This window comes from Metopolophium dirhodum, chromosome 6 (genome assembly GCF_019925205.1).
Source record: "Metopolophium dirhodum isolate CAU chromosome 6, ASM1992520v1, whole genome shotgun sequence".
Taxonomy (NCBI): Eukaryota; Metazoa; Arthropoda; class Insecta; order Hemiptera; family Aphididae; genus Metopolophium; species Metopolophium dirhodum.
Window position 1 is genome coordinate 25,903,421 of NC_083565.1, and position 20,042 is coordinate 25,923,462.

The 20,042-nt window shown below is 30.6% G+C and overlaps 2 protein-coding genes and 2 long non-coding RNA genes across 4 annotated transcripts in view; 2 read left to right on the forward strand and 2 right to left on the reverse strand.

Annotated features, from left to right (window-relative positions):
* The window catches only part of LOC132946686 (uncharacterized), a 327,529-nt gene that overhangs the window by 223,896 nt on the left and 83,591 nt on the right, over positions 1-20,042 (reverse strand). The window lies entirely within an intron of this gene.
* Positions 1,785-2,390, forward strand: LOC132946559 (uncharacterized). The gene is made up of 2 exons (XM_061016609.1): positions 1,785-1,850; positions 2,022-2,390. Exons 1-2 carry the CDS (start codon positions 1,785-1,787, stop codon positions 2,388-2,390), a joined length of 435 nt encoding a protein of 144 aa, XP_060872592.1.
* LOC132946185 (uncharacterized) lies at positions 4,490-5,645 on the reverse strand. Its single transcript, XR_009664680.1, has 3 exons — positions 5,617-5,645; positions 5,297-5,510; positions 4,490-4,626 (listed from the first exon to the last, which is right to left on the reverse strand). It is a non-coding gene; the product is annotated as an uncharacterized LOC132946185 (long non-coding RNA).
* LOC132946238 (52 kDa repressor of the inhibitor of the protein kinase-like) lies at positions 8,106-8,496 on the forward strand. Its single transcript, XM_061016119.1, has 2 exons — positions 8,106-8,303; positions 8,383-8,496. The coding sequence occupies exons 1-2, from the start codon at positions 8,130-8,132 to the stop codon at positions 8,494-8,496; spliced, it is 288 nt and encodes a 95-aa protein (XP_060872102.1). The 5' UTR covers positions 8,106-8,129.

Consider the following 20,042-nt stretch of genomic DNA (forward strand, 5'->3'; position numbering starts at 1 on the left):
AAAAAACCGCTAAAAATGGGATTTGTTTAGAAACGAATAAAAATAAAAATAAAAATAACGATTTTAGTTATTTTGTTTTAATTTATAATACAACTTAGTACTTACAGGCTATAATAAAATATCCAGACTGACAAACCGTCCCCGCTCAGAATTGTTTTTCGTATACAATGATAAGATATCATTGAATTGCTTAGATTTTCTTCAACGGTATCTTTCCTGATAGGACAGTGAATCCAGTTGATACTTTGGGCTTTACAATTTAATAGACGACTCCCAATATATTGTTTCAAAGAAAGATGAAAAATATTAAAAATCTATATAGTCACAATGTTTTTTTTTATAAGCATTTAAAGTTTAAATATTGACAAAATACGTCAAATTCACAAAAATGTTAAAATTAATTTGAGTGAGAAATTCATAAAAATTTTCTTTTTAAATCTAAGATATTTTGGAATTCAAAAACGAACTGTAGATAGATGAAAATTTCACTGAATGTTTATTTTATCAATTCCAATACATGATAATATTTTAAAAATATTTTGACTCGTTTTAAGCTATTTACGGACAATTTAAATTTTTTAATTTTTTTTTCTATGAATATCAACAAATTTTTATTTGTGGGCCAAGTTATATTAAAAAATGTATAGTATCAAATATTATCTTCTTAAGTATAATCAATACAATAATAACATAATATTAGATGTTGGACGAAACACGTTGCAGGTATCAAACAATTTCAATTTTCATCATGTGTTGTAAATTGGAATAAAAGTTAATATTAGTTAAAAATCTAAAATCCTTTATGTCTGAAAAGAGCTTCCTAAATATTATATCGGGGGCCTTTTGGGGGTACGGTGCACCCCCAGCACCCCCGCTAATTGCGGCACTGGTGTCTGCATAAAGACAGCCGGTTACCTGGTGTGGTGGTATTGTCGCAAGCTCGCGAGAGCAATTCAACGACCTGTAGTACACCGTTGCCGTATATAAACGGTTTGATTAACACTTTGCGAGTGACGGGCCAAAAATGACAAAACTGACCATTCTGACCGGGACATTATTTTGTGTGTATCATTAGCATTAAATGTGTGTACCGTTATCAATACACACGGCAAAAATAAACATATTAGTAGTGTATTAAAATTGATACACACGGCACTCAAAGTGTTGATATACAATCTTTGAACAGTGTGTCTGTGTAGGTACATTTGGTGTAGTAATAATATAACATACGCCTTCCGAAAGTCGCAATGATATAACTGAATAGGGTATAGACAGAGGGTGGCTTACGCGGGTGCGGGGTAATAATTAATACTCCCAAGACCCACAAAACATTTATTTACGTTTTTTTTTTTTAAAAAAATATCGTTTGCGTTTGACGAATATTATGTTTTTATTTTATAACGTAAGTATAATATAATATTGGAACAAATATGGTTATTTTGAAATAATTTACGAAGTGGATTATTATTTACCCAAGTATATATTTTCATCCCGGAAATAAAACCGCTTTATTAATGCGGCGGGTATATTATACGATATAATTGAAAAAAAAGTAGTTGCGTCACAGCAAATAATACAATATGTAATAATTGAAATATTAAGTTTGATTATTATATATATTATACAACCGTAACTCATAACACTATGTTGTATGACGTATTGTAGTTTCATTATAATTCATTTGTTACGAAAATCACGAATAATTGCTGATACCTACGGTATAAAAGTTAAAACCGAATTTTCTTAAAGTATATTTATTCTACGTACTTACATCAAATATCGGTATGTCAAATATTGCCGCTCAAGACAAGAAGTCGTCAGATATCAAGCTGTCATCCAAGACTGAAACGATGCAAATGGTTTTTGACGAGCTTAGGTCGAATCGACCGAAATCGCTCAAGAGTTGTGATTTCCGTACATCGCCGCTGCACAATAGATTTGTATCGTTACCGAATATGGCTGTGCGTGTAAATTCCTCGGCCGAAGCGCCTACAGAGGTCGATTGGAAATCCATGCACGACTTGATGGTACCGGCTGTCGACGATCACCTGTCGAATGTGCTGAAACCGTCGGAGAGCAGCGATGTCCTTAGCTTCCCGGTGAACAAGAGATCTGCGTCTTTGCCTAATGTGGCCGTACGTGAAAATTCCTCGGGCGATGCTCCCAAAACTGGACAGTCGTTCGGTACGTCCGCGGAGTTGCCCGTTTCGACGGATTCACCTTCACGTGCCGAATCGTCTGTCTTGGCATTGATGCCACCTGCCACTCCAGAAGATGACTGTTGGATCAAAACGCCGTTATCCGTCTCGTCGCGGCTGCCACCGGTAGAAGCCGGAGTAATGGGTACGGTAACCAGCAGTGACGCGGGAACGGACAACGGTCACGCCTAGACGTCCGCGCGTTCACTTTGGAACCGGACGAAGCGGTTCGTCAGGTGTATGTTTAGCTGTGGTGCGATCGATCGCGCAGACGAATAGGGCTTATGATATGGTTTTGTTACGACAGTATTTGGGCACCAAATGTATGTAAAATGTAAATTGTATATTAAGTAAAATGTATATTATGTAAAATGTATATTGTATCTGTAAATTTACTTGAATAAAATTAGGTGTTATGTTATATAATATTTGGTTTTTATTTGATAATATTATTAATAAATATGTCAACACTCTTGTGTAAAATTAATTAATGCGGCTTGTGGAAATTCTAGTTCAGGTATACTTACGGTTTTTTTTTAACCAGTGTAAAATCTCACGAGCAACTTTGTATTAAATTATCAAGCTTTTTGACCAAAGAACAAAAAGTTTTATCAACAGGGTGCCTATACGTCGAAAACACCAAAAACACTGCGATAACATGGAAAGAATGATATGTGTAATATTGATCTCCACGATTTTGCATTTCTCCAAATTGCTTAATAATTATTAAATTTATATTTGTATAATATATATATTTTTCTCTAGTTTGTTCTGTTTCAGAATATGGTTTGTCATTTAGATTTCTCGTCAATCTTGCTCAGTGGCGTTCATTCAGCTTGTATTGTTATTAATATTATGTAGGGACTAGGGACATATCGAACACAGGTCGAGAAACGCTGACCTATATGGCTATATGTAATGAATTTTACATTTTTTAATATAAAAATATGATTCTATGGTTTAAACCACCTGCCTAATAACTTGCTATTTTTTATTTTAGTTTGTTTATATATTACCTACATTACGCTTGTTAATTACCTAGCGTATACACTATAGGTATTTTCGGTTGTACCATATACATGAGACTGTCGTAGATACCGACTGTAGGTGCCATTGTACAAAACCAAAATATGTATTTGTGTATTAATATAATATTATGATTATTGTGCAAATGTGCTGTATACCAACACGGCTTTGTCTACGATTTCGTTATTATGTCCAAGCGTTCAGCAATAATAAAATTAGTAAATTTTCCGTCAGCGAGTTTACGTGTGCTGTTGATATTATAATTATTCCAGTTGTTCGATTGGGACTATAATCATTTTGTAATTTATATGCAACAACGAATAAACAAATAAGTACAAATTTCAATAAATAGAGTACCTATATTATTAGTGGCGTGGTGAACTTCATTTACTTATGAGTCATGAGACACAATAATTTATATTAGTAATTATAAATACTTATATAAATCATTACGAAATCCTAGAAAAAATAATTAAAGTAAGGTTAATTACATTTCTGGAAAATAACAAACTTTTATCTAAAAACCAGTATGGATTTAGACCTGGTATTGGTACAGAGGACGCTCATTATAGTACTACTCAGTTTTTATATAAATAATTAGATAGTGGCAACAAAGTAATAGCGATTTTCTTGGACTTGGCAAAGGCATTTGATACAGTTAATTATAAAATTCTATTACAGTTACTGCCTAGTTTTGGAATGAAAAATGTTAGTCTAAATTGGTTTAAAAGTTACTTAATAAATATAAAACAAATGGTAAAAATAAATAATGTTGTTGGTCATGAAAGTTCTATTAATTACGGAGTTCCGCAAGGCAGTGTGTTGGGGCCTATTTTGTTTATATTATATATTAACTCCATCTGTGATATTAATATTGATGGTTTGGTCGTTACTTACGCGCTGATGCGCTTGTATGTCAAGAATAACAGTTTCCGCCGCGGTGGTCAAAGTCGCCGGCCCGTGGCTGTTATACTAATTATAGTCCGTTTCGTCTTAGGTCCGCCGAAAATATATTAAGATTCTCATTTCAAACCAATGATTCAACAACATATCTGGTGAAGTAACAAACGAAACCAGCTGTTTTAAGAATGTTTTTGTTAATATATTGTTGTCAAAGAATATATATAATATTTTTACAAGAAGTATAAAAATTATTTCACACTATTTTATCGTTGAAATTCCATTAAATATTAACAGGGACATAATAAAATAACTATGATAAGAACTCAGAATGGCACAAATAAATAATAAACGATTTCATTGACGGAAGAGACTGATTTATTTTGAAATGTCGATACACATTTTTATAATTAAAAACAAATTATAAAATAATTTTAAAAATGAACTGTTTGGGCTATGGCATATTTGAGTTTGAGATTGTTGTGGACTTGAATTAACAGGTCTGGAACAAATCAAAAAATAGTCAATCAATATAATATACTAATAAAGAATAATTTATAAATATAATTATTAAACTATAATCCAATAGTTAAATAATTTGATTTTAATTTATTGCAATTAAAATAATATAATAATTATTAAATAACAACCTGAACTGTGAAGAATAATTTTTTTGAATTTTTAAAAGAAAAATTATTTGATTAGTTATACCAAGACTGTATTAAAAAACTTCCTAATATTTAATTAAAAAAATTTTTAAGTAATACTATTTAAGTATTTAAATATTACTAAAATACATTACAACACTGATAGCCTCTTATGACTGTATATTGTGTGCGGAAATATAGGAGATTTTGTTCGTCAATTTTAATACTATAATAAGAGGTAGAGAAAATAAATTTTCAAGATTTTTATCTAAAGATTAAATGTTTAGTATTTTATGATTACAAATTATAAAAATAGGTTATTTATATATAAATCAAATATAATTAAACTGGATGTAACAATAAAATATAGAACAAAATTATTAAAGCTCTAATTTTATACATTTTAGATATAATAATAAAAAATTGTATATAATATTTTAATGACGAACGAGATATAAAAATGAATATTGTACTACTGATTTTAATTTATATATACCTACCCTGTCAAAAATTAAATAAACATACCAGTCTACGGATGTGCATAACAATATTGCAAATATTGCAAACCGGAAAAAATACGATCCCACTATTATTCATAAATAATAAAACCACAGAATTTTGTTGTTTTGGCGACCAATTTGATGGCCTTGGCAGATTGGACTTGTCCGACGACGACGATGTTCATGGTTACTTTTTCAGCGCCCATTTTTGGTTGGTTTTTTGAGGAGTTAAGTGAATACTGCAAGTAGACAAAAAAAAAAATTAAATAAAAAATAGAAAACACGAACAATTTAAATTAATATAAAGATCAAAGAAATTTTGTTTCTCGTCAGCTATATACTCACTATAAATATTATATTTGAACAGAAATTGCGTTATACCAAAATTAAGCATCGATTCGTCCTTTTATACATAAGTGGCCTAGTGTGAAGGGCACGCTGGCGTGACCATATCTCTTAAAGGTGATTCGTGTAACTGATATCGTACGTCGGACGACGTCAAATCATAAATTTTACTATTTTTCTTTGAAAACATGCCTATCCATCGATCATTGTCTTCTTCTAAAATATAAACATCACTAAATAGTGGAAAAATATTAAATATTGCGATTTTCATATATTCCTACAACATACAGGGTGATTCTTTTATCATGTACATTATTTGAAAAATTATTTATGTAATATTAATGTATTAATTTAATAAAAATATTTTTGGATATATCCAAAGTATACAATTTATAAGGACAATTTTGATATTAAAATCAATTATCTAAGTCAAGTAGTTTTTTTTTTTAGAATTTTTTAAATATCAATATTTTTTTGATTAAACGAATTTGAAACGTAATAACTTTTTTAAAAATAATTTTTTTGGGAATTTACTGACATATTTCTTAAATTATTTACTTATCATATAATTTTAACAATTTTTGTCATACGTTTAAGTAGCATAATTTTTTTTTTTTCGTCAAGTCTTTCTGTTACACCTTGTGTAGGTTAGGTTTATCTATCAAGTTTTCACCAGCTTCTTATAACTATATTTATTTTTTATTTATTTATTTATAATTAATTTAATGAACCTAAGTCCTTCATAATAATACATTCAATGAACATTAAAAAAAAAAGAAACAAAAATAGATAAATAATTATGACAAATGAATTAATTGAAAAAAATACATAGGATTATTATGGTGTATGTTTATATGATTATAGTGTAAGTTTACATAAAATGATACAATCACAATATACTAAAAATAAATTTAGCTTAAAATTCACTATTTCTGTAAAATAGCATAGCATTGTATTTAAAATTATCACGAGTTGTTGAAAAAAAGTCTAATGAATCTAATGAGGAGGAGATGTTATTAAGTATATTTTACGCGCGAGGGAAAAATGAATCAGCACCAGATTTTTTTAGATAGTAGGGAATAATAAATAATTCTTTACTTCTAGAGAAATATGATGGTACGCGAATGACTACAATTTATGTATTAATTTTCTATATGTAAAAGCATTATACACCTACCAGGGCCGTAACTACGGGGGGGGGGGGGGGGGGGGGGGGGGGGTTAAGGGGTTCAACCCCCCCCCCTTTAGAAAAATAGAAAATTTAAAAATTTCTAGTTTATTCTAAAATTTAAAAAAAAAAATTTTAAACCATTTTTTTTTGAACTGAATAAATAATAAATACTTTATATATCTATATTATGATCGATTTATGTATGTATATATTTATAGTATAGTGCTCAAGGTGGCAAGGTGTATGATAGCGTAACCGTATCTTCTCGTCGAATTACGGAGCCTTTCGTACACGTAGAACGGTCATAACTCTTAGATAGAGGGCACTTTTCGTGTGTGACTTGTGACTGCACAATATTAATATTATATATTATAATTATAATATATATTATACTGACATATTGTGAATTACTGCAGACTGCAGTATGTTTGACCGGTTACTACAACAACTACTCTATAGGCAAGGCCAGTCTATTAATAAAACGATCTATGGTTTTCCCGGTTAAACTGATATCACTGATATAACAGTCACAATTTTGTATTATGTGTTACACACTTATACACTATACGTCTATACAGTGTAATATTTAATATTGTGTTGCCACTGCCCACTTGTGAGACGTTTTTACTTTTACAGTGAATTGTGATGTGAATTTTCAATTTTAATACTTACATATTTTATTGTTTAATTTATTTTGTTTTAAAATATAGATCGCTATTTAAATAAAAAAAAGACCAACGAAATGGTGAGTATTTTTTTTTTATATAGGGTACTTAGTTCATGTAAATGCATGGAAATATTAATTAAACCTTGTATTTAATGTTTGTAAAGTATAAGCAATACTCAAAATATTCATATAGTTTATAATATTCTAGAGTTCTGAACCAGTAAATACAGACATAAGTCAACCTAGTACTAGTAGTACTAGTTCGAAAAATACTGCTATATCCGAACAAAATGTAAGATTTCTATTTTATTTTACTTCATTTTATAATAATTAAAACTATTATTATAACTATTTTAGTAATTATATTACTATTATTTTAATAAGCCTACTAGTTTATTAGTTTACTTTCTTAGCTTGCCAATGCATGTTGCCTAGTATTTAACAATTTATAAACTATTTCAAATATTAAATACTTACCTATAGATTTTAATTCTTAACAATTAAAATTACATTTCAGGGTTTCAATGTTTGTTTGATGACACTAATTCAACAGATATAAAAGACTTTGAATCTCTAGTTTCTTTCTATATTCCTGAAGTCGATACTGTCACAGCTAACTGTGAGCTTCAAATTTGGAAACAAAAACTTAAAGGGCTAGTAACAAATAGAAATGAAATGCTACCTTTTAATGCATTGGATGCCATCAGGTGTTGTGACCCAATCATATTCCCTAATATATTTATGTTATTAAAAATTTTGTGCTGTCTACCTGTTTCTACTTCAACACCAGAAAGGTCTTTTTATGGCTTAAAAAGAATAAAAACCTACCTCAGAAACAGTATGAAAGAGGTATGTATTATGTATAAACAATAAATTCTAATTAACCTGATTATTTTGATTTCATTTTATTGAATTGTTTGTCAAACAGGATCGTCTCAATGGTTTAGTGCTTCTAAGTTATTACAGGAATGTTGTTATCACGCCAGATGAAATATTAAACGAAATGGCAAAGAAGCCGAGAAAAATTGATATAGTGTTATAATGAAAATATAATGTTTTATTCTCACTATTTTGATGTTTTACTCAATGTGATTTCCTATAGTAATATCCTCTATAAAATTTCTATCTATGGAACTGAACCCTCCCCATAGAAAATTCTTAGCTACAGCCCTGACACCTACTACATGGTGTTGAGGTGTGTAAACGTCAAAGACGAAAATGTACGAGGTCAGATTTAAATTGAAAAAAATAGTTGTTAAATCTGTAGGCATTATGTTTTCAAACAAGTAACATTATTGTAACAACTTATCAGGGATAATCATAATATGATATTTTAGTTACATAATAATATTGTATATTATTTATAATCTTATAATAAGTTTATTAATTTAGGTATTAAAAATTTAGAGTTTAGACGTAACTTTAATCATTATTTTTAGTTTTTTTTTTTTTTTTTTTTTTTTTTCAATCCTTAGATTGGTTAAATGACTTTGATGGCTCTCCACTTATCCCTATCCATTACAGCTACTTTTAGTTCTTTATAGTTGGTTTTCTCTATATCGTCTATGATCTGTTTCATAAATGGTGTTCTTGGTCTACCTCTTCCAGCTTTTCCTTCTATTTTTCCTTCTATTATTGTCGTTATCCATTCATTATTTCTTATTTTTAGTACATGGGTTTTTTTTTTTTTGTTAGGTCTAGTAAAAAGTTATAATAAAAAATCAAGTCTCCTTTCTTTGGGTGGTCAGTTTATCAATAACCTTAACAATATTTATTTCTATTGTTATTTTTTAAACTAATTAAGTTAAATTACACATCATACAAACCGACAGGGCTCGTAAGTTCATGCCCTAAAAAATGCCTAAATAAGCATGTATTAATACACTAAAAATTGACAAAATATGCATTGAAATATGCCTTGAAAAGTTAATAAAATATGCATTTATATGCACTAAATATCTAAAACAATGCACTTATAAAATGCTTAGCTAAAAAAATCATGGACAATTTTTGAAATAACATGAATTATTTTTTTACTTATGTTTTATTTTTTTATGTCACAATTAAAAAAAATAGATATTAAATAGATTATAAACGATCACGTATTTTTTCGTCTAATGTTGATTCTTTCATAATTAGTATTTCCGTAAAAAAATGCATATTGATCTAGTAATATCAATATCAATATCAAAATCATGTATAATATTCCCAAAAAAATATAAATAAAAATAGCTATGCCAAATAGGCAAAAAAACCTCTAAATACCTATGCAAAAACTTGCAAAATAAGACTTCACATATTGAACCGCGAACCTTTGAAATAGATTTCTATGTCATCCAGCATTAAATACAACTTAGCAAGATTTATATGCAAATACATGAATTTACAAGCCCAGCAAACCAATGTGGCACACCATTTTTTCTTAGTCTGCAATTCGATCATGAAAAACGAGCGACTAGCTCAAAAATGATGTGACACCTCGATACGCATGAGAATTTTGCAAAAAATACAACTTATTTAGATAATGTTCTAAAAATAATAGTTGAATAAATCCAGATTTTATAGATAGAAAAAATCTTCATTAGGTCATCACAAGGGCCCAAGGCCCAAAAAAACGTAGTGCCGTCAATTTTTTTAGACAAGTAGGTATTAACGTTAATTACAGATGTAGTTTTAAATATATTATTACCTATACTAATTAGCGGCTTGTTGTAATCGACAATTTGTTAAATTTAGTTTAAAATATATAACATATAATTTGTATAATCACGGTTTCATAATACGTAGGTTATTGAAAAAAATTGGACCAGTACATAGATAAGAAGATTAAGTGGCGTACCTACTACATTTGTTTAAAACTGATGTAATGATGTTTACATTTTGATTCCCTTTTTTAATTCTTACAATACTTGATTAAAAACTTTAAGCCATTTAAACTGTATACACGTAAACAAACATTTTGGTAAATTGAATACTGTTTATTTAGGAATAGACTTTTGTATAGGAAACTAAATATTGATATTATCACTAAATTTAAAACAAAATCCACGTTAATTGATTACTCATATACTTACTTTAAATCTAAACAATGTTGTTTTTAAATAACATTCACTTTTGTTACAATATTATGTTCATATAAAATGTATTAGTATTCTATTTTGTTTTTTAAATTGTTAATCAGTATAAACTATAGTTTTTACAATTATTATTATCATTATTATGTATATGCTCTATGTTGTAAATAAAAATTGATATTACACTGTGTTGGCTATTATGTAAATAAACATTGTATTTTATGTGTATTTTACTGTGCTGGCTATAAATATTATTATTATTATTATTATTATAGGAAACTGGTGAATATATTGTTTATTTTTGGATGACGATAAACACTTTGTAAAAGTTTAATCGAATAAAATTAGTTTATTTATATTGTAATAATATATTTTGACAGTGAATTGTTTTAATAATTCTATTCAATAAGTTTTTAAGTTTTTAACTTTGTTTTTTATATTATGATGTTTAAATTAAATCGAAGTAAAGTAAAGTAACGTTTTCAATAAATTTGATTTTTTTCACGACTTAAAATAGCTGCTGACATAGAACTTATCGTGCTAAGTTTCACGCGTGAAGTCAACCAATATTAAGATGTAGCTGCAGCTGGTCGAAGTTATGCTAAAGGTATGGTTGTAGTGAAATTCTATTTTATTTGAGTTAATATTACTTTACGTAGTAAAAATTAGTTATAGAACGATAGGTGCACTTAGGATTGATTCGATAATCCAGATTTATTAAAAACCGGTTTTTGGTGAAATAATTCACCGGTGTAAGCCCCGGCGAGTTGTTATATTATGTTTAAAATTTGTACGAGATTAAATTTTTTTCAAAACCCAAATCCTAAGACCACCTATGGTTACTGTAATAAATAATAGAACTCATAAGCATTACTAAACAAAAAATATTTTGAATACACTTCAAAACGTTCAAAAATTAACTATTTTACCAAGCAAAACTGTGCACTGAAATAAATACACAGTACATAAATAATACCGTCTAAAAAAAAGTATATATAATTTATACATATTACATAGGTACTAGACACTTTTTATTGGGTTGGAAACACAATGAAATTAAAAAAAAAAATTGCGAAATCGAATACTACTCAAGCATCCATATTTACGGAGTTGGTACACTATAAATATTAATAAAATATGATTTTTAATGTAGGTACCGTTATTATTATTACTTTAGGTTAAATGTTATTTCTACAAATAACGGATAAACTATATTATTAATTAAGTACATTTGAAGTGGTTTAACAAATATTAAGAATTACCTAACGACTTTTAACCGTGACCAAAGACGTTGTAATTTTATTTGAAAAAGCATTAAATAGGTTTTCACAAAGTTATTGATCATTTCAAATGGACATTTCTAATCAACATAAATAAAAATCGTTTAATTATTATTTGTCTCACACGTGTGTGTAAAAATAATACGTTGGCTCCATTGTAGATTGTTATAATGGTCATAAACAAATAAATATTGAGCAAAAATGTTTATGATAAGATAAAAAATTTTACCAGAATAGTGCTGTCCATAATTGATCATAGGTATCTACTTTTCGTATTTTTGTGTTTAGAATAATAGATGTTTATTTTCAAAACAAGAAAATATCCATATTAATTAAATTTAGTATTATAATAAAAATAACATAGTACATTCCTATACTTAAATGAAAATAAAATAAAAATTAGATAATCAGGTATTTATTTATTAATTATTTTTACTTATATGAGAGCGAATAATGTCGAAAGCGAAAGAAAAATTAACATACTTCTAGAAGTCCGATTTCGATTTTTTAAAACTAATTTGAATTCAATAACTTCTTTTCTATATTTTGTAGGAAATATATTTTCAATATTTTGTAAAGTTTTCGTACCTAGTACAGTTGCAAATTAATTTACTTAATGTCTCAAAATGAACATATACTTTAAAGGTTCAAGAGGTAAAAAAAATGAAAATCCATTAATAAAATCCACTTTAAATATTATATAATAAACATAACATACATTCTTACTTATATTTCGCCACCACTTATTTAAATTTGAAAACATTTTTCTTGTATTTTTTTTTTTTAATTTTACAGAATTTTAGGTGGGTTACGTATCTACTGTCAAACAAATATTCAAAGATATCAAAGGTTTGCTAAGTCCAAAGCTGTGTCGTCTTATGTGTCCTTCAGTCAAACCTAATCGGACATTGAACGATAGTGTGCGGAGATCGCTCTACGTAACAGGTAAGACGAAGCTGAATATTATTACAACCAGACATTAGTTTGGCCACTTTGGCCACCATCGCGGGCCAAACGGAAACTGGGGTTCTGACCGCTTCGACCATCAACCTCCGTAGTTCAGAGTCTATGACCCGTCCGACAAAGGATCTGACAGGCTTTCCGCCGAGCGGTATCCGACCGCTGTCCACTGGGTGCGAGGCAATCGTGTACACCATTGTAAGCCGGGTACACGACTATATGGCGAACCAGGTCATACGTTACATGGTGCACCACCAGGTTAACCATGCGGGGGCCAATAGGTACACCGTGTCAAACAGAGGTAACCGGGATACACTTCTTGGTGTATACCTCGGTAGCACGGTTTTGCCGCCACAACGTGCGAGTCGATCAGTACCGTCGCCGCTAGGTGATAATTCGGTTACCGACCGGTATCTCATCGCTATCCACTATAAGTGCGAGGCAACCGTGTACACCATTTGTATATACCGGGGTACATGACTAAGGCAAACCAGGTTATGCGTTGCGTGGTGCACTACCACGTTGATATTGTGAACGCCCCAATAGGTACACCGCGTTAAACAAAGGTTCACCAGGGTTATACTACGCTATACGGTGCACGGTTGTGGTACGTATATACCTTGGTAGCACGATTATACCGCCCTGGTGCGATTCGCTCGGTACCGTCGCCGTCTGGTGATAATTTGGTGTGTATAGTCTGTCTGAAACGTCGTCATATGCGAGCCAATAGACTACTGACACGCGTTGATGCGCTTGTATGTCAAGAATTACAGTTTCCGCCGCGGTGGTCAAAGTCGCCGGCCCGTGGCTGTTATACTAATTATAGTCCGCTTCGTCTAAGGTCTGCCGAAAATATATAAGGATTCTCATGTCAAACCAACGGCTCAACAATATATGTGGTGAAGTAACAAATGACATCAGCTGTTTGTACAAATTGGTAAGTATCTTATATAGTATTATGTTTTGTAAATGTTTGCGAAAAGTGTCGAGTCTTACGTGTCACGGTAGGTACGTCTGTAGGCTGTAGGCATACGTACTTTGATTTTACTTTTGGTTCATATTAGTGTTTAAAAATGTTGAAATTTTTATAAAAAAATTTCCTGTTAAAAATAATGTTACACATCTTTTTTCGTTTGAACGAAATTCTATGTCATCGAACCATAATCATTTAAGTCTATGTAAGTTCTATTAAAGTTAAGTTCCAATTTAGTTTTTTTTTTAAAGTGAAAGTCCAATTAAGTTTTTTAGTTAAAGTTAAGTTCCAGTCAAATTAAAGTTTTGAGCAGCTATTGTTGTAGTAGCCAATTTGTTAAATTTAGTTTGAACTTAACATATAATTTGTATAATCACGTATTTTATAAAGTATGCTATCAAAAATATTTGAATCAGTAAATATAGAGAAATGAAGATGTGCTGGATTTAAACTTTATGTTTACTGAATGTTGTACTACATTTGTTTAAAACTGTTTTACCTTATTTAAATTTTGATTACCTACATTTATTGTTTCTTACAATACTCGATTAAAAACTTTAAGTCATTTAAACTGTATAAAAGTAAACAGACATTTTTGAAAATGTAATAAATACTGTTAATGGTGGAATAGACTCATGTTTAGGAAATTAAATATTGATATCACTAAATTTAAAACGAAACCCTTGTTGGTTAATTATATATATACTTTAAATCAAGACATCGTTGGTTTTCAAATAACATTCACTTTTCTTATAATGTTATGTTGATATACTGACTGCCTGGCTATAAATATTATTATTATAGGAAGCTGGTGAATACCTTGTTTATATATTGTTTATTTTTGACGACAATATACACTTGATAAATGTTTAATCGAATAAAATTACTTTATTCATATTGTAATATTTTGATATACCACCCCTGTGTGAGTCGCTCGGTACCGTCGCCACATGGTGATAATTCGGTGCATAGTCCGTCTGAAACGTCGTCGTATGAGTCTATAGACTCTCCCGACACGTGTTGATGCTTAGACGTCAGAGTAACAGTTCCCGCCGCGATGGTGGTCAAAGTCGCCAAGCCCGTGAATGTTATACTAATATTATAGTCCGCTTTGTATTAGGTCTACGGAATTTAGAAGATTCTCATTTCAAATCAATGACTTAAAAATATATTTGTCGAAGTCGCAAGTAACATACGAAACCTGCTGTATGTAAAAATGTGTGAGTACACTACCTTAGTACCTTACTTATATAATATAACCATTGTTTTATAAATGTGTGCGAAAAGTCTCGAGTCGTACGTGTCACGGTAGGTACGGGTAAGTTGTAGGCATACGTACTTAACAAACATAATATAATCATTTAAATAAAATCAATGTATATTATTTTTTGTAAACAATGCATATAATAGGTAATTGTATTTAATAATAATTATATAATATCTGTGTATCGATGCTTTTTGGGAAAAAAAAAAGTGCCGTAAATCATTCTATGCGTCCTCGATTATATTATACTGGCTGCAGGCTGTCAAAACATTAATCAACGTAGCCTCGGAGATAATCGAATGAATATTAAAAACGGACATAGACGAATTATTATATTTTCGATCAGTTACAGTTACAGAAATATCTTTATGTCATTGCAATACCGTTTATATTATATAATTTAACCACAACCGGCCACCTGCCGAGAATAGACAAAATATCAGTGGTAGAAGAATCAAAACACCAAGCCTACAACTGTCGTTGTCGAAATTTTAGAAATTGTGCTGGTACATATTTTGACTTGGCTGCCGAGGGTGAACGCAAAACGGTTGACGTATAGGCGTATACCCGATAGATGGTTCGTCGACGCCGCTACATTTACCATAAAGGTAGTCCCGATTCAGTCGGGTTAGGTTAGGACCCAGTTAGGTCTTAGGTCGGGTTACATCAGAAATGGTATATACCAGGACTTTTACACAGAATAAATATTTGGTGGGACTTACGGTCCAATTTGTGAAAAAATTTGCATTTTCCATTTATGATTACATTTTAATTCTGTTTGAGCACTTTGAGCAAATTAATGCCTTGAGAAATTGTTTTTTACATTATTCTTAATAAATACTTTTTCACTTACTATAAAGGCTCGAAAATGTTATGCAAGGTTCCTTATAATCTTTATTAATGTAAGTTCTAAAACATTAAAGATACATATAGACACGATTATTTTTATATGCATTTAAAGTTCAAATGTTGACAAAATTCATAAAAAATGTTGAAACTATTTTTCAGTTGGTAATTCATAAAAGTATTATTTCCATAGCTTATATTAGACATTTTAATAGACAATATTTACCAGAAAGTAACGATAATTTTTATGAGCGTTTGAATTTAAAATGTTTACGATATTGGATTTTTACCGGTAAATTAACGAATTTTTATTTATCGATTTTGATATTTTGTTGTGCCTATTTTTAAAACAAACCGCAGTTAACTACCAAGTCCGAAGAAGAAAAAAATAATATAATATCGCTTTGATGCGTCTAAGGAATTTTCTCAAACACTTTTACACGATCTATTCGACAGTTGCGCAACTACAATATTATAAATAAAGATAACCGAAAACAGAGATTTTCATTTCACATTTATATAATTAGATAGGTGTACAAGCATTTTATACGTACACGGACACACTAATGAAATACAAAGCACAGCTGCAGAATTGTGTACAAGAACAAGATTTTCGGTACATTTTTGTTAAACTTTTTTTCGGGACTTTTTTTCCTATTGTAGGTAAGAATTTTTTTTGTCCGATTACCGCCAATATTATATACAATGTACATGCTACACAAACTCGGTAGTATTATCATATAATAACAAACGCGTGCCTCGAAGTGTATCGAACAAATGTTAATCGTTTTTAACTCTGTGCCCTAGTCGGTAAATCGTATTTATAAAAATTGTATACAAATTTATGTATACAAATAAAAAAAAAATCATCGGACAAGACGTGTCAATAACACAACGAACACGACGGCGCACTTGGTGCGGATGTCAATATTTTATGGTCTGCAGTTGCGGTCCACCGGCCACATATCACCGCACCGCATAATATAATATTATCGCGGACCGTCCCGGACAAACGAACGTAGCGATAAAGAGCTGCCGTGATGGAGCGGCCACGGGAAAGACGCGATGTTGGGTGAGCAAAAAAAAAAAAAAAAATAACGACATGGGGATCGAAAGAGTGATGTTGCGTGGAATCGATGGTGACCGGATGGTTACCACGCCATCGATAAACTATCATCTGTAATATGGTTATCGCTCCTGCATTCGCCGTCGGTGGGCTGAGGAGAAAGCGAGTGGACCACTTACCTGCGGTTACCACCGTACGAAATCTATCGCGTAACTCTACGTCGCGTCGTTTTGTCTAGATGTCTGGAGGTACGTTCTCCCTGCAGCGTCTGGCGTCACTGCCGGTCTGGACGTAGGTCGCGACCGCGCTGTTCCACTGTTTGACGTTGCAGCGAAACCGTAGCTTTAGACTGTAGGGGAATATGGTCAACAAAGAACGGCGCGTCCCTCCTGTCAGACGGCGTGCGCGTTTCCGGATGGGTCGTCCGATCAGATTCTCGAACGCATTGCTCAGTGCTCTACACTTCCGCGGCATAATTGAGCCTTCTAATATAACTATCGCACCTTTCAGTCCATCCGCGATCGTCGTGGCACAGTAGTCTGCAGTTCTGCACCACGCACACCTCACGACAAAGACGGTGCGCTTACATAGTTTGTATCACAATGAACAGTAGCGGCGCCAGATATTTTTTATTGGGGGAGGCGATACAGGGGCAATTTTTTTTCTGGTGGGGCATTTATGTATCGAGTGATAACTACTCGATCACCCACTAATTTGCTCATATAATATATTCATTAAGTATTCTTATCTGTATTTAATTATGTTTTTTACAACACTGTAAAGTGTAACGAATTTTGTAATTTTGTAATTTTAGAATGTATTATTTAATTCTACCGAGATTCTATACTTTTATACTTAAGTATATTGTATTTATTGACTATTTTTTGTTTTGTTCCAGAACTGTTGATTCGTGTACACATCAATCTCAAACTCAAAAATGCCTTAGCCCAAATAGAACAAAATTTTATAATATATTAATTAAAATAATGTGTATTGGCACAACAAAATAAATCAGTCTCTACTGTCAGTGAAATTGTTTATTATTTATTTGTGCATTCTGAGTTAGTTATATCAGCCGAGTTGGAGATGAAATATACCAGCCCAAAAGTATTATAATAATAACAATATCTTTATTGTCAAAGGCATATATATGATGATGCTGTCGCGCTCCTCCCCCTCCCCCCCAATCCAAAAAAACATGTACCTAAGTTTCCCAATTTTCACTGACTTGAATATTGTAACCCCACCTAAATAATAGTAAAACTGTATAAGTAATATTTTTAGCTCTCTTGAATATTAGCCATGTTTATGCCTACGCTATTGTTTGTAATATAAAATAAATGATAATTCCTTGTATGGGCAAATAGTAAAATAATTTAATTATTACTTAATTTATATGAGGAAGATAAATCGATGTAGGTAGGTGAAAAAAAGTTTTACAATTTATTATTAATGATCAATTAGATAAAACTTAACATCATATAATACCTATCAGTTTAAGATGAAATTTTATACTTGAGCTGTTTTTAAGATACTCTACGACTTCAGATAAGTCAATGCCTTCTAATAGCAGTCTCTCTACCATAGACTTAGTATAAGGTCAATGCTCTCTACTGACAAAAATTATCTTGCTTAAGTTTTCTTGACATAAACTAGAATGAATATGAGATTTATGGAAATGTTTGGTTATGTCCATTTGCAACAATAAAATAAACATACAAAATATGTAAGTTACATTGTAAATTTGTAATAAATAAAATAATAGACTACTTGGCAGTCGACAGACAGCCAATTTACCATAATATTACAAATTTATAGTTTAAATTTAGAGCCCCTAAATTGACCGGCCCAGGTGGACTTCTCCGCCTTTCCGCCCTGGCCAGTCCACCCCTAGTTAATGGATATAATCAAACTATAAGCGCGTGCAATAAATGCTGTATTTCAGTACACAAACTGAACGACCAGATTGTGAAAAAATGTACACGATGTTAAATTGGAGTAAAAAAGTGACCATTTAATAAAATATTTTCGAAATCCGTTTCAATTTCATGAAAAGATCGAATTCACGAAGTGGCTACGACATATATGTATAATATATATATATTATATACGTTATTATATTGTAACTTTGTGTACACAACAGAATATTATATTTTATTTGTGGGTTTAAAAGAAATGCAAAATTGCCCTATAATGATTTACTTAGGTACACCACTAATATACGTACCTAATCCAAATTGGTCGAAATTGAGTAGAAATCTGGTGTTGAATTTACAATAAAACGTGTCATTATTGAACACATATTTTGAGTGTAGATTTCCAGCTGGAGTAAGCTTGGTGTTGAAATACTATTCTGATCTGTATCCGTTATTGTTAATAACAATATTATATTATAGTTATAACATATTTTGTCGCCGAAAGCCTTTTGCCATCGCGCATCGTACGACGCGCATTGAGTACCTACTAATTGTTTCACTGTTTAAACCAATAAATTACAGTAAATAATTTATAACAATTATACAATAGAATAGATACATGATCGAGTACATATACTCATATGTTTTGTAAAAAATGTATATACCTATCTAAAAGATTATAAATTATACCTAACTATGCTGCCGTAATATTGTATACGTGAATTGTATAATACGTAAATTGTATATGTAAATTAACTTGAATAAAATTGTGTGTTTTGTTATGTAATATTTGGTTTTTATGCGTTAATATTATTAATAAATATAACGTCAACAGTCTTGTGTTAAGTTAAAATGCGACTTGTGGAAATTCTATGTATTTTGTTCAGGTATACTTACGGTTTTTTTTTTAACCAGTGTAAAATCTTCCGAGAGAATTTGTATTAAATTATCAAACTTTTTGACCAGGGAAAAAAAATAATCATCAGGGTACCAAAATAAAAAAAACACTGCGATATAATGGAAAGAATGATAATATGTGTAATATTGATCTCTGTGGATTTGCATTTCTCCAAATTCCTTAATAATTATTAAAATTATATATTTTATATAATTAACACTGTAACACATAATATTTATATTGTTGATTGATAGGTAAGCTTAGTTTTTAATATAATGTATCTTATATTTAGCAAATTGGATCAAGATGGT